This window comes from Balaenoptera musculus, chromosome 2, assembly GCF_009873245.2.
Source record: "Balaenoptera musculus isolate JJ_BM4_2016_0621 chromosome 2, mBalMus1.pri.v3, whole genome shotgun sequence".
NCBI lineage: Eukaryota > Metazoa > Chordata > Mammalia > Artiodactyla > Balaenopteridae > Balaenoptera > Balaenoptera musculus.
Window position 1 is genome coordinate 130,782,324 of NC_045786.1, and position 27,852 is coordinate 130,810,175.

General features: G+C 34.9%; 1 protein-coding gene across 9 annotated transcripts in view; it reads left to right on the top strand.

Annotated features, from left to right (window-relative positions):
* KTN1 (kinectin 1) overlaps positions 1-27,852 on the top strand; it is a 124,657-nt gene that overhangs the window by 61,679 nt on the left and 35,126 nt on the right. For 8 of the 9 annotated variants that reach the window (XM_036841671.1, XM_036841664.1, XM_036841670.1 and 5 more), the window contains exons 6-22: positions 4,151-4,267; positions 6,572-6,712; positions 9,152-9,258; positions 10,079-10,211; positions 11,622-11,709; positions 14,756-14,922; positions 15,338-15,406; positions 16,836-16,873; positions 17,547-17,637; positions 18,031-18,099; positions 18,618-18,655; positions 18,800-18,881; positions 19,693-19,761; positions 25,636-25,670; positions 26,089-26,179; positions 26,871-26,939; positions 27,558-27,595. In XM_036841671.1, the coding sequence (XP_036697566.1) occupies positions 4,151-4,267; positions 6,572-6,712; positions 9,152-9,258; positions 10,079-10,211; positions 11,622-11,709; positions 14,756-14,922; positions 15,338-15,406; positions 16,836-16,873; positions 17,547-17,637; positions 18,031-18,099; positions 18,618-18,655; positions 18,800-18,881; positions 19,693-19,761; positions 25,636-25,670; positions 26,089-26,179; positions 26,871-26,939; positions 27,558-27,595 (1,442 nt within the window). The remainder of the gene's footprint in view (positions 1-4,150; positions 4,268-6,571; positions 6,713-9,151; positions 9,259-10,078; positions 10,212-11,621; positions 11,710-14,755; positions 14,923-15,337; positions 15,407-16,835; positions 16,874-17,546; positions 17,638-18,030; positions 18,100-18,617; positions 18,656-18,799; positions 18,882-19,692; positions 19,762-25,635; positions 25,671-26,088; positions 26,180-26,870; positions 26,940-27,557; positions 27,596-27,852) is intronic. The other variant, XM_036841665.1, reaches the window with a different exon arrangement.

Sequence of the window (27,852 nt, forward strand, 5' to 3'; positions counted from 1 at the left end):
CTTGAACTCTAGAGGTTGGGTGGTAAATCAGACTCCCCTTGATAGCTATATTAGGCAGGCCAAGGAGGAAGTTGGGAACTGTTAAAGATAACATTTTGAAATAGAGTAAATATTTTGAAACTTTACATTTTTCCCTTTTCCTTGGAACCTTTGGCTTTCAATTAAAATCTTGTTCTTTGTTTCTTATGGTGTGGTTCTATTCTTATCTTCAGGGACTCAGTGCCCTTGTAGATCCACTCTTGTCAGGGAAAGACTAGGTAAGTTTAATTTCTCCCTTTTCCTGTCATGGAAATTGATCCTTGGTCAGACCTTTTAATAGATTTCAAGGTCCAGGATGTAGATGAATCCCCACACCTAATAAAGACCACTTCAGAGAAAGGGGGAAGATAAATGCAGGAATACAAGCATAGATGTAGGATAGAGATAGAGGAGTTAGAGGACTTGCTGACCAATTAGATATGGTGGCTAAAGAAGAGTCTAGAATGAATGCTTGTTTTTGCTCTGGAGTAACTGATAGATTGTGGTGACAATGGTATTCATGAGCACTTTGCAAAGGAAGAGAGAGTAGAGGATTATGAAAATATTTAGGAAGTTGTTTTAGGCATCCTTTGGAGCATTTAAGTGGATATAATTATTTCACAGTTGAATATATATTTCTCTGGAGTTGAAAATATATTGCAATGGGAGTAGTTTCGGAAAGTAATCAGCTATCACTGATACATATAGTGGATATATGTTAGTCCAGAGAGGATGTGGAGAGTGGTAAGAAAGTTCAGGAATGAACCTTGAGAAGCACCAACATTTAAAGGTCAGGGAAAGCCACCACAAAGTATACTGAGACGAGAAACAGCAGGAGACAGTGGAATCACAGATGCTTAGGGAGGGTAGAGAGTTCAGGGGTGGCGGGAAAAATCAGCAATGACATGCTTTAGAGCAATCAAGGAGAATAAGGATTGAAAAAATGGATTTGATATCCTTAGTGAAAGCAGTTTCATTGGAGTACTAGACTGTAAATAAGTGATGAATGAATAGGAAAGGTGACAGTATCCACTTTGAATAAGCTTAGATGGGAAGGGGAAAACAGAGTAAAAGCTAGAGGGCTTTTGCAGAGTTGGAGAGATGTTATGTTCTATGTGTATGTACACACGCCTTTGTGTTTAAGCTATAAGACACTTCTGTTTTATATTTAGAGTGTAGGTTAAGATCCTGGGCTCTAGGGTCAGATTTCCTGGATTCAAATCTGGACTCTGCCACTTTGAGCTTTGTGGCTTTAGATAAGTTACTTAACCTCAGTGTCTCAGTTTCCCCATCTCTAAAATGGGAATGATAATAAGGTATTATCTTAGAGTTCCTAGCATAAAATAATTGCTCAAAAATGTTAACTCAATGTGATTACTAGTAAGAAAACATTTAAAATGTATTTGAATTGTATATTAACACATATATGTGGAATCTAGAAAAATGGTACGGATGAACCAGTTTGCAGGGCAGGAATAGAGATGCACATGTAGAAAACGGACGTGTGGACACAGTGGGGGAAGGTGTGGGTGGGATGAATTGGGAGATCAGGATTGACATAGGTACTCTACCATGTGTAAAATAGATAGCTAGTGGGAACCTGCTGTATAGCACAGGGAGCTCAGCTCGGTGCTCTGTGGTGACCTAGATGTGTGGGATGGTGGGGGCTGGGAGGGAGGTCCAAGAGGGAGGGGATATATGTATACATATAGTTGATTCACTTCACTGTACAGCAAAAACTAATACAACAGTGTAAATCAACTACACCCCAATTAAAAAAAAATAGAAAAGGCAAAAATATGTATTTGATAGTTTTAGTTGATTATTAATTTCTTCTTGTTGGCCTTTAAATATACTTGCCTCAATTATGTGGTTTTTTTCCAACTCTAAGTTACTAACTATTTCGGCCCCATGTTGTATAACAGGAGGAAGTCTATTTAAAATTTTTCCTACCTTCTCTCTTCCTTCCCTCTCTACTTTTGTTAATTATAGCATTTGTTTATCAGATACTTATAATATTTAATGTTTGTTTTGTGACTATAATTTTTATGTTTGTTTCAGTCTTAATTCTGTAGCTTAATGCTGGGTTCAAAGCTTGATACCAGTTCTTTTGCCATAAGCTTCTGTATTCATCTCTTGGTTGGCTGAAATTGGTTTTTTTTTTCCTGGAATTTTTTCAAGAAGGGCTTATGGAACCTGTATTTCCCGAATTCTGGCAAGTTAAAATGCTGCTTTATTGTCTTTGTACTTGAATGATAATTTGGTGGGGTATAATATTTCTGGGTTGCACTTTATTTCCCTGAGAATTTGTCATGCTTGCTTTACCATTCTCTACATTCCTATCGCTGGATAGAAGTCTGAGACCAGCCTGAGTTTTGCATTCTTTTTTTTTTTTTTTAAAGGCTCTGCCACATGGCATGTGGGATCTTAGTTCCCCAACCAGGGATCAAACCCGTGCCCCCTGCAATGGGAGCCCAGAGTCTTAACCACTGGGCCACCAGGGAAGTCCCCTGAATTTGCATTCTTTTCATGTATTTTTGTCAAAATACACTCTCACAATGAAAACATCCTTTGGGTAATCAACCAAGTTTTTATTATTTATTGGACTTTCCAGTGTCCACCCTACTGTACAAACACCAAGGGATTCAGCTTCTTTGAAGTCACGGGAATTTTGCTGTAATGTGGCTTGCATTGACTCTTCTATCAGTATTCTATCAGTATTCCCTTGGGCAAAGCATGTCTTTTTCAATCATGAGATTCAGTGTCCCTTAAAAGAATTGAAATAATGGGTATCAATTAAGCATAAGTTGGATCTTCCTTGCCTATTGTCTTTATCTTTTGTATTTTTGTCCTAAAATAAAAAATAAAGCTTTGGTTTATTTCCTCTTATTTACTTCTCTCCACCCTGAACTCTATGTCTTCTCCTTTGTTTTCAGCAACAAGTCTTTTTCTGTTTGCTACTTCTAATTGGATTGTATTTCTGAGATGGTGTTACTTTTACTTCTGCTTTGGGCTTTGCCAGCTCATATTTCATCTCTTTCTGTGGTCTTATCTTTCCTCTGAATTATTTCTTGAGAGCTCTGTTCTTTGCTCTTGTTTTTCTAGAAATCGTTGCTATGTTAGACTTTGGAAAGTCATGGTGATATATTTTTTTTAATCACAGTTTTTGTCCATTCTTGACAATCTTTTTATCATGATTTTTCTACACTTGGCATTTGGTTTTTCTTATTGCTTTCCTTACTTTTTTCTCATATCTTACATAGACCTTGTTTTATTTCTTTTTCATTAATACTCCTCTTCCAGTGAGGGGTGTTTCTCTTGGATCATCTCTGTGGCTAGAGATTGATAACGAATGGCTAAGGCCAACTGTTCTCCTTGGGCTGTGTGTGAAAATGAGTTCTTTTAGCCTTTCCTTTTTCCTCAGATAAGAGTTCACTACAGAGGGTCTCACTGTAGAAGATCTCTCTTAACTCTGCCTCACTGATTAGCTGCTCTCTTTGAATAAAGTTTACCTGTATGATTTCTTCTTCTTTCCTACTTCTGCTTCTTAAGACCTCCTACCAAGAAAATTCCTACCTTCTATATTTGTGCTTGTTCCTGATGTCATATGGGGGATTGTTGGTTTTACCTTTCAGTATATTCCTGTTAACTTCAGAGAACTATGTACCCATGGCACCTCTGTAGTCTTGGGTATATTTTGACAAGGTTGTTGAGCATCTGTTTGATCTCCACTGCTTTCGGAAGTCTTTCCTGATATTATGCTTTGACGTTATAGATGTTTGTTTTATTTTGGCTCAGTTTGCATTTCATTTCATACCCCTCTTTTCATCTTTTAGGAGGAGCAGGGAGAGATTACTATCTTGAATTTGTGTTTAAAAATGGAAGTCATAATTCTTTGTAAAAATCTGTTTCTTGATTGATATGTGTCCTATTTTATGCATCAGAATATGTAATGATAGTGATTTTTCTGAATGATATTTCACTGACCAGTGTTTGGCAGTTATTCTACGTTATATGTAATAGTGAACTCTGCATTGGCCTAAGAACACTTGGTATCAGATAGTTCATTTTCATAATTTTCATTAGCCGGTGTTTACTATTAACTAATTCTGTATTGATTTCTCAATTGTAGTCAAATAAAGGAGAGTTGACTGCACTTGTACATCAGCTGCAAGAAAAAGACAAGTTACTTACTGCTCTGAAGGAAGATGCTGCTGCTGTGAAGGATCGGTGTAAGCAGTTAACCCAGGTGAAGACATTCTTGTATTTAAGGTTATACCTTCTAAATCGGATGCAATGAAGGATTTTAGAAATTGTCCATAATTCCTGATTTATTTGTACAGTAGATTTATACCACGTGAAAGTAATTTTCTTTTAGAATTTAGGTGGTGGTGATGGGGTCTCACTCTTCCATGTTATTATAGCCTACAGTTGAATTGTGAATTTAAAATAGCAGTACTTATAGGTATACTAATTTCTGAATAATGGAAGCCTGTGGACATTGGGAGCATGTTTCAATTGGTTCTGACCTAGAATTATTCTATAGAAGCACAAAACTCGGTGTGATCTTGTTTAAATCCAATTCATGGGACAAGTGTGAAACTCTTACATAGGTAGTTTATTCATGAAGGTTTTTGTGATATAATTTTTAATCAGTGAAGTTCTTTAAATCCCTTTTACTTTGAGAGGTTTAAAAAAAAAGGCCTTTAAACAAATGTAAAAGTACAAACTTCCAGTTATAAAATAAATAGGTCCAGGGGATGTAATGTACAGCATGGTGACTATTAATACTGTGTTGTATATTTGAAAGTTGCTACGAGAGTAAATCTTAAAAGTTCTCATAACGAGAAAAAAAGTTTGTAACTGTGTGTGGTGATGATGCTAATAGACTTACTGTGGTGATGATTTAGCAATAAATGCGAGTATTGAAACATTATATTGTATACTTGAAACTAATATAATATTCTATGTCAGTTACATTTAAAAAAATCATGTAGACTGAGAACATAATTGAAATTCTGTAGTAAATGTGGTCTCATTTTTCCTGAAGTGCTTGTTTCTCCTTTTAGGCGTTAAATACAGTAGAGTAAATGAGGTTTATTTCACTGTTGTTCATGTAGCTACTTGATGACATTATGAGAATGGCCTCATTTGAATATAAAGTCTTTTCTGTGAATTTGAGGTAAATAAAAAAAAGTCAGTGGAAAACTTGGTCAGATTGATTTTTTTTAAAATAAATTTATTTTATTTTTGGCTGCATTTGATTAAGATTAATCAAAGTTGTTGCTAAAATAAGTGTTTCCTTAAGATTAGAAACTTTACTGTAGTTTTCTGTAGCTATAGTTTTCTGATTATTTTAAAAATTAAAAAAAGAAACTACTTTTGTGTAACTCATTGAGCTGTATACTTAAGATGTGTATACTTTTTTCCTAAATGTATTATGTACATCAGTAAAACAATTTGCAAATGTCAATGAACTCTTACGGGCAAACCGTTAGTTAAATGAAAATCTTAAAGTTTGTCAAACAGTTTCTTGGAGCAGGGAAAATGGGCTGATCATACCTGCAGATAACTTTAAAGTTGCTTGGCTTTCTTGCACTTTAATAGTTAATATTTATCCTAGGAGTTTACGATACTTGCAACTCAAAATGAAATCACCCTTTTAATGTTTGACTTGGGAAGATAATAAAACTTTCTGAGTTTTACTTTCCCTATTCTGCTATAAACATATCCTTATCTCTTACCTTAGGAAGGAGACTTTTTTTCTCGGCTATTTTTTTTCTGGGGGCCTATTCTGTACCCTAAAAGAGAGCTAGTACCTGGAAATAATGAAGAATTACCTTGTTTTGCTTTAAAAATGTTCTTTCTTATAATCAAGTTATAATGTAGGATTTTATTCCATGTTCAAGTCTTTAACTCTTAAACCAGAAAGTGCATTTGAAATACGAGTAAACAGAGCAGCTAAGTGTTTATGAAGGGAATTGGTGTAAAGAGCAGGTAAGATGCAGAAGACAAATTTTTTTTTTTTTAAAACCTTTGACCTTGCTTTTTAAACAAGTACTTATTTCAGAATTCAAGATTGGGCTTCCCTGGTGGCACAGTGGTTAAGAATCCGCCTGCCAATGCAGGGGACGCGGGTTGAAGCCCTGGTCTGAGAAGATCCCACATGCTGCGGAGGAACTAAGTCTCTGCACCACAACTACTGAGCCTGCGCTCTAGAGCCCACGAGCCACAACTACTGAGCCTGTGTACCACAACTACTGAAGCCTGCTTGCCTAGAGCCCGTGCTCCGCAACAAGAGAAGCCACCGCAGTGAGAAGCCCGCGCACTGCAACGAAGAGTAGCCCCTGCTCGGCACAACTAGAGGAAGCCCGCGCGCAGCAAAGAAGACTCAACACAGCCAAAAATAAATAAATTTATTTAAAAAAAAAAAATTCATGATTGTTTTACTGATGTCATTTTTGCTGATGTTGTTTTCTTCTTAGTAAAGTCTTGTTCTTATTTTTTTAAATAACAAGTTTTTCATATTTTTTTTTCTGATTTACTCTTCTAGGAAATGATGGCAGAGAAAGAAAGAAGCAATGTGGTTATAGCAAGGATGAAAGATCGGATTGGAACATTAGAAAAGGAGCATAATGTGTTTCAAAACAAAATGCATGTCAGTTATCAAGAGACTCAACAGATGCAGATGAAGGTATATTTTCATTCTTTGAATACAAAATTAAATATTTGTATTCATTTAATTAGCAAGCTTTTAAGTGCCCTGGGTTGGGCTTTGGTACAAATGGCTAATTAAACTGGCTCCCTGTCCTTAAGTAAGCAACTTTTGGGGAGGCTGGAAGCTGACAAGTAAATACGCCATTGCAGTAGAGGTAAGCATCAGGTGCTTTGGAACAGTGCAGATGAGAGGTGGGGAAGAGAAGGGTTGATAGGGAAGACTTTTTAGAAAGGAGAAGCAGACCGTGTTGAATCTTTCGAAACAATTAGGCATTGTCAGGAAAGCGAGTGAAGGAATGGGCGCTGGGTATAAGACTTATTACTTGGTGTAATTCCTTCCTATCCCACGAGATGATGGTTCGGTAGGTCTCTTTTGGGGCCCAGGATCACGCTTTTTAATGAGTGCACTGCAGGTGTTTTCAGTATAGGTCATCTAGTGATAACGGTTTGTGAGAAATACGGTAAGAGTTGTGGTATTTGGGAATCAGGACTGGAATGAAGAGACCTAGAGAAATAAATAGAGGTCTTGTCTTAAAGGGCCTTATATCCCCGAAGACTGGGGAGCCAAGTGAAGGAGTTTAAGCAACCCAACAGTGTGATTATATTAGTATTTTAAATTATTACTCTGGCATAGTATGGAGAGTGGCAGCAGTGTGGAGAGTGGAGCAGGGATAGTTGAAAGGCTTTTGCAGGAATCCAAGTCAGAGAATAAGAACCTTAAGTCAGACATTGATAATGAGGGGATGAGTTTGATAAAAAAGAGATAGTAGATAGGGCTTGATGATGGAGTGGAGAAGAGAGGAAAAATGATAATGGTTTTGGCCTAAGTGACCTTCTGTCTCTGGTCCTTATTTTCACCTGTTTTCTTTCAACATTTTAGAAGGTTCAGTGCTTACTGCCTATTTTTACAGTGTTATCCATTGTCATGATTTCGGTTAGGTCTGGACCAGTGATTTTTGTTGTTTTGACGAACATAGTTTCAGTCTGCTTGTCAAGTGGGCTTATAACACTCCCTCTAATTGAACTTTGTGGACCAGTGATTTCTTTTTGAAATTGTTTACATTGCTGGTTGATGCTTCAATTTGAAAGTGTTTGTCGTCACCTCAAAATTAACGTATGTCTAAAATCAAACTCTTGCTTTTGGTCAGGTTGTTTTTATTTTCTAATGTTTTGAGGCATTATTATACTTATGCTTGAATCTTTGACTTCTCACTCCCTTGCCCAATCTACAGTTTGTTCTGAAATCTTAAAGATGCTTTATTTCTAGTTATTCTTGCCTTCAGTTTTTAGATATGACCCTAGTTTATTATTTCATACTAGCATAATTATAGCACCTTAATAGGTCTCTCATTTCCTTTCTAATATGTGTAATTAGTACCAGATTTTTATTTGTAAAATATTATTTTGATCACATTGGTAGTCTGCTGAAAAATTTACTGCTATTGAAGTTCCAGTTTTTTCTGTGGAAATACCACTAATAGCGATAAAGAAGTGAATGAATCTCTTCTCAGGTTCTTACTGCATCCACTACTTTGATGCTCTAATTTGGCTCAGTCCTCCATCTTCCCAGGCCCCAGCCATTTGAAATATTCTTTCCCATTAACCAGGTTATTGAAGAACTGATTTTCCTGGCCTTGTGTGATCTTTTTTCTTCTTAATTCTGACTTACTATTCATTTGAAAACTAGTGGAATACATGTAGCAACATCTTTTATTGAAGGTTAAGGGTGTTGAAGTGATTCTTTTTTTCAACTTGATTGCTTATAGAGGTCCGGATATAGATTACATATGATAAGTTCTCTGAAAAGTAGAAACATAGACTTTATTTTCTCTTAATTGAATAGGTTTACTAAAAATTATTAAGATTATTTCACATACTAAATTGAGGATGTGGGGATATAAGATTCAGTGTTCTTTGTCTTTTGATTCTGTAATTCTGAAATAAAAAACAAGAAGCCAGATATTTTAGCAAGTAGATTTTTGTGTAGTGTATTTGCCATGTATTTGGCTATGGCTCAATTTGTAACTTAATGTAAATGTTTTGAACATGTTTTCAGTTTTTAAACTTTTGATTACTAAAATCTTTCATTAAAATATTGCTAACACAAAATTGACTTATTAATTCTATGTGAGTCTATTGTGTAGGAAAGAGTTCTAAAACAGCATCTCAGTGTATTTATTTTGCCTATGATAGCAGCTGGCATCTACTTGCATTCTTGAATGCTGTGGCAGCTCATGTTTACTTTGTATTCGTCACTATCAAAATTTATCCTTTAAATTTATTTATGTTTATTTGAAAAGGATATCCAGACTTCATTCTATTGATGCTTTTTACATTCTCATCATAATAAATTTTCTTCGAAGTTAGCTTTGGCAATCATTGTTTTCTAAATCTTATGTGTGTAAAATAATTTTAGTTCCAGCAAGTTCGTGAGCAGATGGAGGCGGAGATAGCTCATTTGAAGCAGGAAAATGGCATACTGAGAGATGCTGTCAGCAACACTACAAACCAGCTAGAAAGCAAGTATGTTTGCAAATGCTTTACTTTTAATAGAATGGCAGAGCATTTTCATTGAATGGTAGAGTATTTTCTTCAGTCACCAAAATGGTGTTTGATAATAATTGGTTAGACTTTTGTTTTTTACACTTGTTTCTTAAATGAATTAATTTTCTAAAACTATCCTCTTGCTTTTGAAGAACCTCTTCAGCTAAACTGTATGATAAACACTAGTGCCACCAGTGGAACAGTTTATAACTTTATGAGATTGAATTTACAAGTTTTAAACCTTCCATTCCATTTAACAGTAGTTCTCAAACTTCATTATTCTGAAGAACATCTGGCATGTTAGCTAAAAATCATATTCTTGAGTCTTACCCTTTTAAGATTATGATTTATTGGCTCTGAGATGGAATCCTGGAATCTGCATGTTAAGACACATTCCGTGTGATAGTGATTTAGTTGGCTCTGGGCTGTACTTTGACAAACAGTCCAAGAGAAGACTAGTAGCATGCTTACATAGAATAAATATTCTGACTGGTTGATTTTAATAGATTTTCAGAACACTGATTTGAGGGTGACACTGTTGATTCGTGCTCATGGTGTGTGGTCATCCGTTTTTCTTGATTATTTTATAGTAATTTTAGTATATGTGTTATTGTCATCAGAATGATTCAAAGATTACACTCAACCAAACTTCATTATTAGTAGTCACTTATAGCATTCATTTTCATCTAGCTATAAGTGGAATTACTAACTCAGCATAACTCATATAAAATATATTTTGTTTACTCTTTATATGTGTTTTGTAGTAATGGAAGGTTCCTAATCCAGTTACTGTTTTCAGGCAGTCTGCTGAACTAAATAAACTGCGCCAGGATTATGCTAGGTTGGTCAATGAGCTGACGGAGAAAACAGGAAAGCTACAGCAAGAGGAAGTCCAAAAGAAGAATGCTGAGCAGGCAGTTACTCAGTTGAAGGTGATATAGTCTTACCTTTATCATTTCATAAATAATGTAGGTATTCAATTCAATGACCTTAAGTTGTATATAGCTTTGAGAAATGTAGTTTGAGGCTTAATGGGACTTGTAGTCTTAGTGCTCTGCCTATACAGAAACGTGTACACTAATGAAAGAATTGAATATAGGCTTGAGTTTGAAATTAAAGACTTTTTGAAGATATGAAAATTGAAATTAGCTGATTGACAGGCATAAACAGTAGAATTTCATGTTATATATAGGGAGGTTAGGGTCTACACGTGTAAGGCAAAAATCAGATTTTTGATAGGTAGTTAAAATCACCTTCAACATCGCTTATCCATAACTTGGATTTCTCAGTAAGTTTAATAGAGCCTGTTTTTATTCCAGCATTGGAATAGATGATTTTCCTTTCCTTTAGCATGAGACGAAGTAATGCTCCAGTTGCTTTCACTTGAGCCATAGTGGGAAAAAATCACACACTGTTTCTTTAGACACCAGAATGGCACTTGGTGTCATGAGATGCTTATACTAGGAAGACACGCATGGGGTTGCTCAGGCTGACTGAGAGAGAGAAGTGGACTCATTTCTCTTGCACTTTTTAGCCTGTGTACATTGAGTAGAGTGACGAGTAGAATTGTCTGTTCCTCCTTTTACTGGGGAGAGGATTTATTGAACGTATAGTTCAATTTCTGTAAGTTAAATGTATCTGACAGACTTCTACCTAGGTCATTGATACAATCAGTATAGCTGAATACCAGTTCTAGAGTAGTAGGGGTTAAAAGGGCTTTGAGAATAATTGAATGCAGAAAATAGCATAATTTTTGTTTTCTTGAAGTTTTCATGGGTCCCTGTGGGAGAGTGATATAGTTGTCCTTTCTTTCAGTAAATATTTGTCTTCCTGGTGTGTTTGCTGGTAGCATTTATAAATGTGGAAGTTTGTGCTCTATGGATATGGATAAGTAGATAAATGACATTAAATATTATAGTCATAATTGAAGTGTTGTGCTATACCTAAAAATAAGAATTTTAGGTGCCCACTGAAATTTAGCAATAAAGATACTATCCTTTTGAAGGCCTATCAGCTGAAGGAAGATCAGTGGAAAGCTGATCAGAGCAAAGTGGGTCAGGTATATCCATAGTAGTAGCTGTATTGATCCACCAGCACAAATATTGAGTTTCTGAAGTAATCTCCAATCTGTAAATCCTGTGTATTGGAGGGTAGAATGGCAGTGGCTGATAATATCTGTGCATATTATCAGGCTAAGCACATCTGCCTATCTTATTAAAATGTAGGAGACTAGTGATTAGTTGTTGGAATAAGCAGTTTTATGTCACAACAGTAAAGATAGAGGATGCTTTTTTTCCATTAAATTGGAATCCTGTGTTTGTGCTGACTTATCCTTTCTGCAGGTTCAACTGCAAGAAGCTGAGAGAAGGTGGGAAGAAGTCCAGAGCTATATCAGGAAGAGAACAGCAGAGCATGAAGCAGCTCAGCAAGGTAAGGGGAAGCGGTATTCATTTAAATTTAGTATGTAATTCTGGGTAAAATTTCCTCCCCTCTCCATATGTGAAGACAGTTTAAATTGGCATTTTGGTTATAGGTCAATAAAAATAGCTTTTACACTTTCAGAGTACTTTTATTTCTTTAACATTTCTTAGGGTTTTAAAAATAAGCTCTCTACTAGTTTCGTCTGAGGCATTAAGTTGCAGATAAAGTTATAGTCAATAAATAGGGTAATGGGAACCTGTGCATGTTCCCTTTCTGTAGTTATTCCCTCTGGTTCCTTGATCAGTTCTACATTTAATTTTTTTTTTTTTCTAAGAAGGACTCGTTCCTACATTGTGAAGAGAAAAACAGCGAGAGCATTACCATTCCAAGTAGTTGACTTAATTTTTTTTGGCTGCGTTGGGTCTTGGTTGCTGCACGCAGGCTTTCTCTAGTTGCAGCAAGCGGGGGCTACTCTTCATTGTGGTGCGCGAGCTTCTCATTGTGGTGGCTTCTCTTGTTGCGGAGCACGGGCTCTAGGCGTGCAGGCTTCAGTAGTTGCAGCATACGGGCTCAGTAGTTGTGGTGCATGGGCCCTAGAGTGCGTGGGCTTCAGTAGTTGCAGCCTGTGGGCTCAGTAGTTGTGGCGCACGGGCTCTAGGGCGCGTGGGCTTCAGTAGCTGTGGTGCGTGGGCTCAGTAGTTGTGGCACACGGGCTTAGTTGCTCCATGGCATGTGGGATCTTCCCAGACCAGGGATCGAACCCGTGTCCCCTGCATTGGCAGGTGGATTCTTAACCACTGTGCCACCAGGGAAGTCCCCACGTAGTTGACTTAAAACTGCATACTTAAATGCTAACTTTCACTACTTATTCTTAATTCGATGAATTCATTTAGGAAATAATGGAGCTTGTATTAGTGTGTTTTATCTATGTTTCCACTACTCCCCTTCCTCCCATGAAAGTGGTGGAGAGCTAGTAAAATATAGTTCCAAACACAAGGCTAGATCATACAGAGTTTTGGCTGTTTAGACCTTTGGTTTCCTCTGATTTTTTTCACTACTAGGTTTAATATTGAACCCTTTGGTTCAATACTTAAATATATCTAAGATGTTTGAAGGCCTTTTTCTTTATATATAAAGTTTGTTTTTATGTTAAGGTATATTAACTTATTTTTTAATTAATATTTTATATTTCATGAAAGCACATAAGAATTTTGCCAAAAAAATTGTAACTATAAACTATATGAAACTATCTATAAACTATATAACTATAAACAGTAAAACCTTACTCTGACCTGAAGATGTTACTTTTGTTTTTAGTGTTTTCTGTCATATTTCTAAATAAGCATATTATTTCTGCTTATACTGCTCTCCTCTTGATAGGCATCTGTTGACTTTCTGTTATAGAAAATGAGGGCTTAATACTCCCACACCATTCCTTCCACCTTCCCCTCATTCTCCCTATATGATTCTACATACTTTTGATTGTACCACTATTTGATTTTAACATCATTATGACTGTGTAACTCAATGCTGAGCCAAGATTAATAAAATTGCAGTTCTTTTCTTGAGCAATGTTTTTTAATTTCCTGAAGCTAATTATTGCTTTATGTTTTTAACTTGCTTGATCTTTGTTTTATTGTTTCAAATTTTACCTAAGGTTAAACTCCTTAACACCCCCCTCTCCACCAGCCTCTAAACATATTAGATACTGGAGAAGTTATCAGTTTTTCCTGGGGACATATATGTCTTAGGAGTCCTCAGTCTTCCTGCTCCAGTACTCGTCGCTTTCTAGGTTGGCTCAAAAGCTGTCTTCTTGAGACTTCCTTTAGTCCCTCTACCCTGTTTTCTGGATCCTATGTCACTGCCATCTTTCTTGCTTTCCTCCCTCATTTAATAGCATATCTTTTAGTTGCTTCATAAGAGTATGTCTTGCAGTACATTTGTTGAGGCGTTGAGTATCTGAAAATGTTTTTATTCTTTCTACCTTCATTCTTGATTGGTAGTTTGACTGGATGTAGAGTTCTAGGTTGGAAATAATTTTCTGCACAGAATATTGAAGGTATTAATTCAGTGTTTTAACTTTTCCTATTATTGGTAAGAAATATGCTCCTGATTCTAATGCTGGATATTACCATTATGTGTTTAATTTTCAGGAGTTCTTTTTTGAGTTGTGTTCCATTCTGTTATTAGTGTCTTGTTATGGAAGGAACATCTTACTTTTCTTAAAACTATATAATACACACACACACATACACATTTTCTCTTCTTCTCTGTGTTTGCCTCTCTATCCTTGGTGGTAGTGTAATGTGTTCTTGTTTGTTTCTTTCCTCCCCTCTTTTGGAATTGTTTATGTTACAGGGCAGGGAGGCAACTCTCATGATACCTGGTGTCTCTATTTCCTGAGCTTTTACTTTTCCCTTCCTCATCTCTGCCAAGTTAGTGATCATCTCTCCATTTATTTTATCTTAATTTCTTGTGATTTGGAATTACATTTATTTTCTGATTGCATCAAAGACAGTTTGTTTTTGTTTCTCATTTTCTTTATTGTTTTGGGGTTATTGCTAAGAAGAGAAAGAGAAAAGTTTTACTTCATCTTATACCAGGACATTTGTCAGCCTTCAGCATCTTTCTCTGTTCTCCAGGTATGAGAGTACAGGGAATTGACAAGAAATTCACTAAATAACTTACTAAAGCATCTTTGGGGAAATTAAGAATGCTTGCGAGAAATGATATAACAGTTTTAAACATCCATGTACCATTCATTTAACACATTTATTGATTATGTATTTTGTGCCAAGCCTTGGGTACAACTCTGGGTATAGAGAAAAGGCAATCTCTGATCTCAAAAAGCTCACTCTCTGGGAGAGGAAGTGAATTAGTACAGTGTGGCAGGTACTGTGAAAAAGGTAAGCATAGACTGCTCAAGGGAACCATATGCAGGAAGCAGAGGAGAGATTCAAGGAGAGTATTCTAGAAGAGGCAGTGCCTACACTAACGACGAATAGCAGTAACCAGGCCAAGGAAGAGACCTTTGTAAAATGCAATGTTTTGTTAGATTTACAGAGTAAATTTGTGGCCAAAGAAAATGAAGTACAGAGTCTGCATAGTAAGCTTACAGATACCTTGGTATCAAAACAACAGTTGGAGCAAAGGCTAATGCAGTTAATGGAATCGGAGCAAAAAAGGGTGAACAAAGAAGAGTCTCTACAAATGCAAGTTCAGGTATCTAATTTTCCCTCTTTAAAAAAAATAAAGACGGGCAGTGGTTGGATGTGTCTTGTGTAGAAGAGAGAGGGTAGCCTATCTTATCCTAATTCTGGAGTGCGGATGAATAATTCTAATTTAATCTTCAAGCGGTTGTCACAGTATGGTCTGAATATGTGCTCAAAGATGCCTTCACCCACAGTCTTATGCTTTTTATATTAGATTAGGAACAGTACAATGTATTCTTAATTTCTGCTTTGTAAATTAGCTCTCAGAATAGAATGCCTAATCGTTGTTTAAAATGACGCCTTTTGGAATCTAAGAGTGCCCTTTTAAAGGTAAACAGATGTACCTGTAACTCATTTTGTTCACATACATTGGTATATTTAACAGTACACTTTTCCCTCTCCTTTTTGGTTGCTCTCTATGAAAGGATATTTTGGAGCAGAATGAGGCTTTAAAAGCTCAAATTCAACAATTCCATTCCCAGATAGCAGCCCAGGTAATGGTGCTTTCTTATTGCTTGTCATTACTAATAGCTTCCTAGCTGTGTAAATAATCTGAGTGCTTGTTGAGTGCTGCGCACTGGATTAGTAGTTGGGTGACTAGTCAGTAAATCAACTGGATGATCCTAAGTGCTAAGCTCTCTGATAATTACGTATAGTGCTGTAAGAAAACACTACGGAAGAAATCCAAATGTGACTAATGGGAAGGTGGGTTAGAGAGTTTTTAACTTTAGGAGGAAAAAAATGTTTATTACCATCCTGTCAGAAAACAGGTGTCAAGAGTGATAGTTTATGTTTTAGAAGTATTCACTAAATATTGACTAGCCATAAGGGAAAACTTTGTATACCCTCAGGTGTTAGCAGTATGTTAACCATAGCTCTTAGGTTATATATGCCAAAGAATCATTTTTAAATTTATACTTCAGTATAGTTTGAGTGTGAAACCTTCCAAAGTTTTCTAGGTGGTATTGTAAAACCTGTTATTCTTTGGCATCATTCTTATGTAACATGATAGATAGGTAGATAGATAGATATAGATATATACCCTTTAGAATATAAATAATATAACATTAAGAAGAGAAAAAACTTGCAAGTACTTAACTTGTTTCCATAATATACATACTGTGAATTTCAGTTTCAGTTCTTCAACTTTAAAATTCTAAAAATTGTTTGTAGGAAAAGTAATAGCTTAGAATAGAAGTCATTTTCTGTGCAAAAAGTAGTTTTAACATTAAAAAGTTGTTTTTAACGTTCAGGCAAGTTGAAAATCCCAAAACTTTGAGGTTGTAACCATTTTTTTCTTTTCTAATTGTTTTCTTTGTATAAACTATAGTCTAAAATTAATTGGGAAAGAATTATATAATATAGGAAAGGGTGTGTGTATATGGATGTATGTGTGTATGTAAATTATTAACTCAAATTGGATTGAGATCTTAAGTTATAGATGAGAGGTAGTTCTAGAAAATTAATCAGTAACTTAATATTTAGAGAATGCTATAAGTACCTTTTGAAAAGTAAAGATGAACACGAGCATTACCAAACGACTTGTTATCTTAATCATGAATGGTATCATTTCATTATTGGAAATTGCTACTAAGGAAAAGAAGCACATGAATGAAAAATAGCCTTTGCTGCTGGTTTTCCTATTCATGTGTTGCTTGGCAGTTACATAGTTTTCAGACCTGTCAACTTACTTTATTAAAAATGTCTTATGATGTGTAATTCCCTAATACTGGCTGTTATTGATCAAATTTACTTTCAGAATATTAGCTGTTATTTAGTGAACATTCATCATGAGCCAGATACTTCCTTAACTTTATATACATTTATTTCTTTTAATTTTTAAAGCTTTATTGTGATGATTATTGTACAACTTTAAAACTTTCTCTTAAGGGCTTTTATGTTGACACTGTTTTTCTTTCTTAGACATCCGCTTCAGCTCTAGCAGAAGAGTTACATAAAGTGTAAGCCTGCCTTTCTATATTTCTCTTAAAATTGCTTAGTCACCACTAACTGATAGCTGTTAGATTCTACACTTATGACTGACTTTACATTCTAACTCGTTCAAAAAATACTCTCAAGTAGACTTGGAGCAGCTTTTGCTTTTCTACCCCAAGCATTATGTATTCTATGTTTTTATGGCTTTGTCATAAAAAGAGTTGGGGAAGCTTTTTTCCCTTTGGGCTTTAGCAGTTATGTGGAAGAGATTATTGTGATTTGAGATTAGTGGAAGTTAGTTTTTATGTCTAATAAGTAGTTGTAGCTACTCTGTATCTAACTATATGGTGGTATGCCCAAAATGAAGTTCTTTTTTTTGGTGTGTATTGTATAATTTGCATAGACATGGATCACTTAAGTTCAGAAGACCTGAAATCTGTTTTTCAGATTGCCAGGCTTGTGAGCTTAAATTATTTAACTTCTTTGACCTCAAGTTTTAAAATAGGGGTATGTATTTTAAGGAGTTGTAGTAATGCATGTGACAGTTACTACTAAACTGATAGGGTCTATAGAAAGGGAAGGTACAGTTATGTGAAAAACTACTTAAGTAAGGATGACCATATTGAGGCTTCTAATCCTTTGATTTGTGACTTGACTTCTAAATGTTTATTGAATGTACAAATCTATTTCCTGTTAAAGGATCGCAGAAAAGGATAAGCAGATAAAACAGACTGAAGATTCTTTAGCAAATGAACATGATCATTTAGCAAGTAAAGAGGAGGAACTTAAGGTACAGTAATTCTTATAAATGGCTACAGTATTTTATAGTCATTGAATTACCCTGATCTTGTAATCAGTATGAGTGTCTGTGAAGACAGGAAAATACTCTAGATAGAATTCATTTGAATTCATTTGAAAAGTGTCTATCTCTTTTCTAAACTACAAAATCCTCTTTAGCCCTCTAAGAGGAGAAGTTCAAAGGCCTTTTCTCACATGATATTTATTATTCATAATAATTTGGGAAATATGTTAAATAACAGAAGTTGATGGTTTTCTTTCTGACTTAAGAAATTGTAATTTGAGACCTTTGCTTTGAGGCCTTTGCTTAGGTAGAAGAGATACATTACAAAAGTTCAAATTTAATATTAAATACTTCTAATACTATTTTTCCTTCTTGTTCTAGGATATACAGAATATGAATTTCTTATTAAAAGCTGAAGTGCAAAAATTACAGGCCCTGGCAAATGAACAGGTAGATCTTTATTGCTTTTAAGCATTTACCTTAGAATTACAGTTTGTTTACTTATTTTCATTGGTATTGCAAGCCTTAGTTTTACTCATGTAGATAGTAAACATAATGGTTACTTGTGTTTGGCTGCATGGTGTGTTGTTAAAACCCTCTTCTGTTTGACCATGACTCTCACAACTCACCTAAATGTTACTATATTCATGTTGAAATTAATGTTTGATCCAAGAAATTGATCACTTTTGAGTTATCAGAGAACTCAGTTATAACACTTATGATGTGCTGATTTGTTTTAGCCTTCTGCCATTTAATCAGAAAAGGATATACCTTTTACTAGGATAAAAGTTGAACAGTGAGAAGTACAAAATACTGGACAGCAAAACATATTACTGTAAATGTATGCTGTTGATTTAACTACTTACTCTAAATATATGAAAATATAACTTTAATAGTAAAAATAAGTAAAGAATAGGTTTGAGTGCTTCCTGAGAAATGATACAATTCTCATCTCATTTCTAACACAGGCTGCTGCTGCACATGAACTGGAGAAGATGCAAAAAAGGTGATTAAAGTATTGCTGTACATGGGCCATTCATACATTTATGTTCAAGTGTAATTGCAGAAGACATTGCTACTTATAGCTGATAGTTGTGCACATAATTTATGTAAGCTTTCTGTATGTATGAAGTATTTTTTTTTCTCATAGTATTCATGTTAAGGATGATAAAATAAGATTGCTTGAAGAGCAGCTACAATGTGAAATTTCAAACAAAATGGAAGAATTTAAGGTGTGTAATTAAACTTGTCAACTCAGCTTTCTTTGAACAACCTTGTATAATTTTCAGTTGAAGTGAATGTAGAAATACTACTTTTTTATATGTGATCACTCTGAAACAGTGTTTCTATAGTTTATTTGGGGACTTATATGAACAATTTTATCATAGACTTTTTGCTTTGATTATTTTGACTTACCTGTTTTTATAGTAGACTTTCGATACTTGTTTTGCCCCAACCTTTTCTTTACGGTTTTCATTTGGTAGTTTGAGATGGTTTTATTTGCCTCCATTGTTGGTGTAGTGCTAGTTTCTGGTCATGGCCAAACAGCTTGTGTATTATTGTAAAGCATTCTGATTGCCAGGGTACATCTCTGCATGCAGTAAGATTTGCTTTTTTTTTTTTTTTTTTGCTTAATAGGAATCCTGTAAGTACTCACTTATGAAAGCAGGGTTTCCCAGAATTCATTGGCACAAACGATTAAACTCTTTGAAATACACATGAAAGGGTTCTAAGCACAGTGTTAACACTGTTTGGGATAAATCACATGATTGAATTAGGGGGGCTCAGTAGAAACAACTTTTTATAGATCATTGTATATGTACATTATACTATTACTGTATTCCTGTTCTCTGGAAATATGTTCATTGAAACTGTGAAAAATGGAGCCTCATGAGATTTGCATTCTTAGGTCAGTATATAATTCACCTGTCACTTTATAAGTACTTACAGCAATAATATGGCTTTGATTTTTTTAAAAACATTCAGATGGTTGCTTTGTTACCTTTTCTTAATAAAACAGTAAATTGAGATTCTTTCTTTTAGATTCTAAATGACCAAAACAAAGCATTACAATTAGAAGTTCAGAAGCTACAGACTCTTGTTTCTGAACAGGTAAGGCTTTTCATGAATTATAAGTTAGAAATATCCAATAGATAACAAGGTCTGATTCTTCTTAAGTAGTAATCACCTCGTTCATTTTTAGAAATTTTGTTTAAATGTAGATATGTCTTTTAATTGCATTTCTAGTCATCTTGTGCTAATCAAGTCTGTAAATTAAGGAAAATTTAATTTCTCTTCCTGAGAAGAAGCTAATGCTGTTTATAGCATTTTCCAAAAAAAAAAAAAAAAAGTTCAATAGGATGCATAAGAATAATTTCTTTGATGCATTTGGCTCTCAGGATAATAGTCAGACTTTTGGAGCCTCACTTTTTTCTGTAAAGCAGTGTGGATTCTTAAAAAGAGAATGGGTTTGAAACCTACAACCAGCACTTAAAAGTAGTGATGTTGATCAAATTGCTTAACCTTTCTAAGACCTCTCATTCCAAGTCTTCTACATTGAGATTTTACTTACATTATAAGCTTGTTAGATTTAAATCGGGGAGTTTATGTATAGTTGAGTAGCCTAGTGCTTTGCATATAGCAGACATCTTAAGCCTTAATTCCTTTCCTTTAGAATATTTATTTTTTTCCATCTCATCTCCACCCTCTATTGCCATCATACTTCTTTCTGCATTTATAGCAAGCCGTCAAAACTGTAGCAGCCTGAATAAGCATGGCTCCATAAACTCGAGCCCCAGGTGATGTCTGTTCTGTGGCTGTTCCTAAGAGTTGCCTTCATACTCTTCTAAATAATTCTTCAAATTCCAGTTTTTAAAAATATTCTAGAAACACTTCATATTATATGACACATTAAAATGAAGGCATGTTTCTCTACTACTGTTAAATTTTGACACATTTTATTAGAAGCTGAAGTGTAAGTTATTGCAAACGATATAGCACTTCCTTTAGCAGATGCATGCTTTCTTTTTTATTTTAAAATTCATATCTGTGCAGGTATTGAATTGGTGTAAGTAGCGGTGCCAAATGCTGTGGAAGTATTTTAGAAGTATTTTGTGAACATCTGTTTACTTGTCAAGAATTAATCCATTATTTGTTTTCCTCCCCCCCAAATATGGTATTTAAGTGCTTTGCATAAACTTTGTATATGCTTTACCCTTTCAAACTAAAGGTAATAGAGGAGAAAATGCTGAACAAATGATGTTTAGTGCATGGACATGACTTCATGCCAGTGTAATGCTCAAATGATGTTTAAGTTTTGTTCTTAAATCTTATTCCTATTTCCTTTTGTTGTTATACAGCTTTTAACAGATAAGGTATTTCATCAACTGTAAGATTTTTTTTCTCCTCAGTTTATTATCTCTGAAGTCTGGATGTATCTTAGTCTCTGGTTACAGTTTAAGTGGAGGCATCTTTAATTTTTAGTGTTATGTAAACATTTTAGCAGTTGTGAGATGCAACATTGGTGACTTGGATTAGATAAAATACGATAGATATTTTTTGGCTGTGTTAATTCTTACCCAGAAAAGCAGAATGTAGTCCTTTTTTTGAGTTGGTTATCAGAGATTCTGGAACACCTATTTCAATATATAAAGTTTTAAACTTTCTAAAATTCACTTCATGGGAGGTAAAATAAATGCCTAGAAACTTCTGAATCTACCCTAGAATTCCAGTATTAAAGGTGCTGGTAATTCTTAGTTTTAAACAGAGTACCTGGATCTTTTCTTTTCACTTTTATTCTATACTAAAAATGATATTCTTCATCATTAGACAAGAGTAAAACCATTAGCATTAATTTTTTTTATTTCCCCCTTAAGGGGAACATGATAGCCTAAGAATTGCCTAGTTTCCTCTAGTTTCTTTCTTTTTGGGGGGGGGCGTTTGAATTGTATTTTATTAAAAAAATTTTTTTTTATTGAAGTATAGTTGATTTACAATTGTGTTTCTGGTGTACAGTAAAGTGATTTTTATATATATATATTCTTTTTCATATTCTTTTCCATTATGGTTTATTACAGGATATTGAATATAGTTCCCTGTGTTACACAACAGGATCTTGTTGTTTTAATTTCTTTCTTATTGAATCAGCCTTCTGTCTACTATAAAGCTTCTGTGTACTTTTAAATATTCTGTTAACATAACTTTTAGCATGAGATGAATTCTTTTTTTATGAAGAGTAGTTTTATGAAGAACAGTCCACAGAACAGAATTTCATAGCCACATTTTAAATTTTATTTAAAAGAATTATTTGATAAGAGGGGAAACTCATCTTTTAAGATTTGCTCTTTGGTAATTCTTAGAATTTTTCTTCTTGTTCCGAAAGCTCTTTTTTTTTTTTTTTAAAGTAGTCTAGAAAGCATATGACTGTGACGTTATGTTTTTGGTTGTCATTGTGACTTCTCTCTCTGATGATCTTAGCAGACCAGAGAACCAGCTCTTTGGTTTTTCCTCTGGTCATTTTTATTGCCAATGCTAGTGAAGGAAGAGATAAAGATTAGCATAATTTTAATTTCTTTCATTTCCACCTTTCTTTAACCCCTTCCTACCCAGCAGTCAGAATTCCAAGTGACAGTTGAGAGATGAACAGTTTAGTTACGTAAAATCAGTCTCTTTGCTCTATGGATTTTTATCCTGGAGGGAAAAATTGAGCTTATTGAAGCACAAACCAATAATGGTGCCAAGTTTTTGTTGTTTCTTTAGGTGTAGGAAGCAGAAAGACAGCAAATATCAGGTAAGGTAACCTGTTTATATACTAGAGAAGAGAAGACTCCATTTGGATGTAGGCCTATGGATAGATCATACAAATAAATCAGTTACTGAGATCTCATTTCTTCAGAATAAAATAATACTTTTTGCGGGGGAAGGTCCTGAGGTGTCTCATTTTTTTTTTGAGCATCTTGACTTTTTAGCAAAGGAACAGCATGACTTTTTACTAGTAGTTTTTTAAGATTCAAAGATAAAGATTATTAAGTAAAAACTGTAGCAGTAGGAAGTTTTTTTCTTTTGCCCTGCAGCCTGGTTCTGTTTTATTGCAGAATAATTCATTGTTGTATGATGTAGTTTTGAAAGTCATCCAGGGAGGAGAAAATTGGATTGGATTAGATTAATAATGTATAAAGGTAAAATATTGGATAGATAACTAAATTGGGTCGATTTCATGCAATTGAACATTCAGTGAGCAATTGACCAAGAGTACTTGTTAAACTGTAACCTTGTTAAAGGATATTCATTCCATTAAATTTTTACTAATGGAGAGTATGCTAGGTACTGTGCTACAATGCTAAGGCTACAGAGATGAATGAGACTTGGTTCTTGCCCCAAGAATATGGTTTAGTGTGGAGATAGGTGTACACACAGAAAAGTGTGATGAATAAAATTCTTCTTTTGAAAAAATTTTAAACTGTGTACAGGTTTAGAGGAAGAGATAATTCTATCTGAAGGAGAGTAAGGGTGAAGAGGTGCCACAGAGAGGGGACAGCTAAACCTGATTTTGAAAAATAGCCAAGAGTTTGCTAAACAGCTAAGGGGCAATCCAAACTGAGGGGATACAGTGTTAAAAGTCATGGCAGTGTGGCCAGATTGGCATATTCAGAGCATATTGGCATATTGTGGAAGTGCAAAGTATGAGGTGTTAAGGGGAAGAGAAAGATTTGCTAGGGCCTAATCATGAAGGACTTTGTAGGCTGTGTAAGGACCATGAGCTTGATCTAGAATGTGGGCATGCTGCTGAAGGATGTTGAAAGAATGAATCAGCATTTTGTCTAGTATTTTAAATGGATCATTCCGGTAACCATGAGGTGTTTGAATTTATGTGGTAGTGAAGTATGCAGTACTAAAGGTGTACTACAGCTAAATGATCAAGCTGTGTATAACTAGGACTTAATAGTGTTGTCTTTTTTTAAAAATTGAGATACAATTGACATTTTAATTTCAAGTGTGCAACATAATGATTCTACATTTGTGTTACTGTGAAATGATCACAGTAAGTCTCGTTAATGTCTGTCACCATACATAGTCACCTACTTTGTATTGTTTTTATGTGAGATGACATGCATCAAAAATAAAGATGGACAAAAGCCATCTTGATGAAAGATTTATAAACTTACTGCATGGTTTATTTTTCACAATTTATAAACATGATTTAATGTACTTTTGACAGCTCCTATCTCCTTTCTGATGGTAGGAAAGTTTTTTTTTTCCCATTCGGAAGTTCTCCTGTACCTCTCACAATGGAGTCCTTATGAACTCTAGAGACAGGGAGAAGAATTAGGGTATTGTGATATTTGAGATGAGTAAAGCTGAGGACCTAACCTAAGACATTGAAGAAAAGGGGGTTAATTTTTAGAAATATGTTATAAGTGGAATCTTATGACTTGGATTTGGTAATGGAAAAATTAATAGTATTTGTGAAAAATGGTTGTAATAAAATTGGAAAAAAATTATGAAACCAGCAAAATTAGGAGAAAGCAGGTAGGGAATGGGATGGGTAGAAGAGAATGTTGAAGGGAAAAAGACCCCAAACCTGTTTTGTCAGGTTGCTTAGCTGCCTGAAGACATAGGAATGCTGAGGGGGAAACCTTGCTTCTGGACACATAGTAAATTATAACATTGAGGACTTTGTAAAGTCTTTGTAAAGTGTATGGGGGGGATGCTAGAAGGATGGGTGAATGGTTGAGATCAGCTCACATGTCATGTTTTAATGTAACAAGGAGAATACGTTCTTGTGTTGCTTCTGCACTTTACAATCAATTTTATTTTATTTTTTACTTTTATAAATTTATTTATTTATTTATTTTTGGCTGCACTGGGTCTTCGTTGCTGCACGTGGGCTTTTCTCTAGTTGCAGTGAGTGGAGGCTACTCTTCTTTGCGGTGTGCGGGCTTCTCATTGCAGTGGCTTCTCTCATTGCAGAGCACAGGCTCTAGGTGCGTGGGCTTCAGTAGTTGTGGCACACGGGCTCAGTAGTTGTGGCTCGCGGGTTTAGTTGCTCTGTGGCATGTGGGATCTTCCTGGACCAGGGGTCGAACCGGTGTCCCCTGCATTGGGAGGTGGATTCTTAACCACTGCGCCACCAGGGAAGTCCCTACAATCAGTTTTAAAACATTCTGTATATTGGCTTAGGTGGTGGTTATGTGAAATCTACATGTTAAAAATTCATTGAATTGTACACAGGATTTGTGCACTTGCCTTATATGTTAGTTTAAAAAAAAAAAGGGAACAAAGCCTCCTTCTTGGCCTGCAAGGCCTTAGAGCCTTGGCATTTTAGATTTGAAGAATTAATGTAAAGGAGGGGCAAATTCTCTTCTTATCCTTAATACTTCCTTTATAGTAATTAAAAACATACAAGGGACTAGTTCATTTTTGCCAGCCCATTTTATACTTCATCTTTTTCTGTGTCTTTTGTGTAGCCTCGTCTTTTCTGTCTTGTGTTTTCTTTTCTTTTTTTATAAATTTATTTATTTTATTTTTTAAAATTTTTGCCTGCGTTGGGTCTTCATTGCTGCGCACAGGCTTTCTCTAGTTGTGGCGAGCCCGGGCTACTCTTTGTTGCGGTGTGCGGGCTTCTCATTGCGGTGGCTTCTCTTGTTGGAGAGCACGGGCTCTAGGCATGTGGGCTCAGTAGTTGTGGCACACGGCCACAGTTAGTTGCTCCACGGCATGTGGGGTCTTCACGGACCAGGGCTCAACCCGTGTCCCCTGCATTGGCAGGCGGAATCTTAACCACTGCGCCATCAGGGATGCCCCTGTCTTGTGTTTTCTGAATTCAGTAATTCTTTAACTATTAGCAGTCTTCAAACATGGATTATCTTCCTAAATTTTGTATCTAATTAATACTAATAGAATTCCATTTCTGAAGTAGTTTTTACCTCATGCAAACTTGGTAAAATTAATCTTATTTTTTTTTCTTTTTTGGTGATTTTATTTTAGCCTAATAAAGATGTTTTGGAGCAAATGGAAAGATGGTAAGAGATTACATTTTTAAAAAATATTTTGATGACTCATTTCTACCAAGTTTGAGATAGCAGAATTATTAACTATATTAATCTAAATTCTTAAAATTTTCTTTGTACTTTATAATGGAAGAGAGTGGTGTACTATTGATTGATTTGGAATTACATTAAGTTTGTGGGTGTCATGTGTGGCCATGATTTATTTGTTTAGGCTAGCATGTAGGCATGCATTACTTGAATACATTTTAGTTATTGGTAAAGAGGGGCTACCCTTGGACCATGACCAAAGATCCTTAGAAACCTGTCTAGAATTGAAAGTTTATAAGGAACAATGGGCATAGGAGTTGATCCATGTAAAGTATTTATTTAGAAATCATATCATTTTCTTTGAAAAATAGTTCATACATGTGTTTTAAATTTATAATTTCAGCATTCAAGAAAAAGATGAGAAGTTGAAGACTGTAGAAGAATTACTTGAAACTGGACTTATTCAGGTGGCCACTAAAGAGGAAGAACTGAATGTAAAGAATTTTGTATATTTGTTTTCCTTATGATTATTCAGTGAACATGAAGCAGTTTTACTGTAATGTGTAATATTTTTCCCATACCTTTTATTTACCCACATTTTATGAATTTATATGGTGTCCTTTTTTCATTAAATTTAAGATTTTTTTATAGATACAAAAATGTGTAGTTACCTATAGCATTCTCTGCCTTAATGAAGTAGATATTATTGTTATGGTTTGTAATATATGCTCCCCCACCTCCACCCATGCCCGAATTATAACCAAACAATAACTAGTTACAAGAATAACTAGTGGACTTGATAAGTTCATGAAATAGTATTGGAGGCCATAGAATGGAGAGAATGCAGTTTTATTTTATGATTATCATTAGCCTTAATTAACTTAATTTGGATAGGATTGCTGGAAGAAATAAGGTAAAAGGTGTATTTGATTTTAGAGAGAGAAGTGACTTGACAAGTGGTATACTGTGTGGTTTTCAGGTTGTGGAAACATAGGTAGAAATACTTGTGAGGATAATTGAACTAAAGTCCATTTGGCTAGCTGTGAAAGTTGCAGAATTGTAGACATATAGAGCAACTGAGATTTCTGGGCCTTCAGAGAGGAAAAGAAGCAGCTAGAGAAAAATGAGAAGCTAGCTTTTTTTTAGAAAATAAAAGTATGTTGTGCTTATGTGTCTTTGAAAAAGGCAATAAGAACAGAAAATTCATCTCTGACAAAAGAAGTTCAAGACTTAAAGGCCAAGCAAAATGATCAGGTAATATATTTAGTAGATCCTGCAACCATTCTCTTTTAAACGTTGGGCAAACCTGTTATCAAATATAGCAGCAAGCCTTTTTTTGTTCCTGCCTTCTCCAACATGGAATTTGTCAATTATAGTTTTAATCTGTGAATGATTGGTGACTTGATTGTCAGTAATAGAAGCTGCAATTTATTAAATGCTTACTTTATGCCAGGCACTGGATAGAGTATTCTAGGTAGGATGTCATTGCTTGTTACTATAGTGATAAAAGGTTTTGAATATACATATATAAAGTAAGACTCTAAATAATAGTAAAAGAGGTTACCTGAAGTTAGGAAATTTCCTATTTTCTCCTTATCTGGTTAGAATCATTGAGTCAATAATTTTAATATTTATCTATTGGTTTTTCTTTTGACCTACACTTACCGTAAGTAGCTTTAAAGCTACTTACTTTCAAAGTGCTTTTCATTTTCATAATTATGACATTTAAAAAAATCTAGAAAGGATTACTTCCCAGGTTTACTTTTCCCGGGTTTTGGTGCAGTGGAAAATTTAAAGAACAACATACTTTTCTGTTTATGACCCATTTATATTTTGAGCAAATTACCAAGTAGGATACCTTCCTATTTCTAGGTTTCCTTTGCATCTCTAGTTGAAGAACTTAAGAAAGTGTAAGTAATGACATTATTAAACTGGTCTTTTTCTTTTGGTCCAATTTTATTAGTGCTCATAAATCTTGTTTTATTGTGCAATTAAGATGGCTAGGAGTTTTCATTGCTGGAATAAGGAGACTTAGCTGTGCTTTCCCAGTGCAATGTGATTGTTAAAAAATCAATTTCCATGATTGACTCCATTTATTAACTTGTGGCATCAAATTGTTAATTTTCTGTTTCTGCACCAGGAACTGTTAACGAACAGGTTATATTGG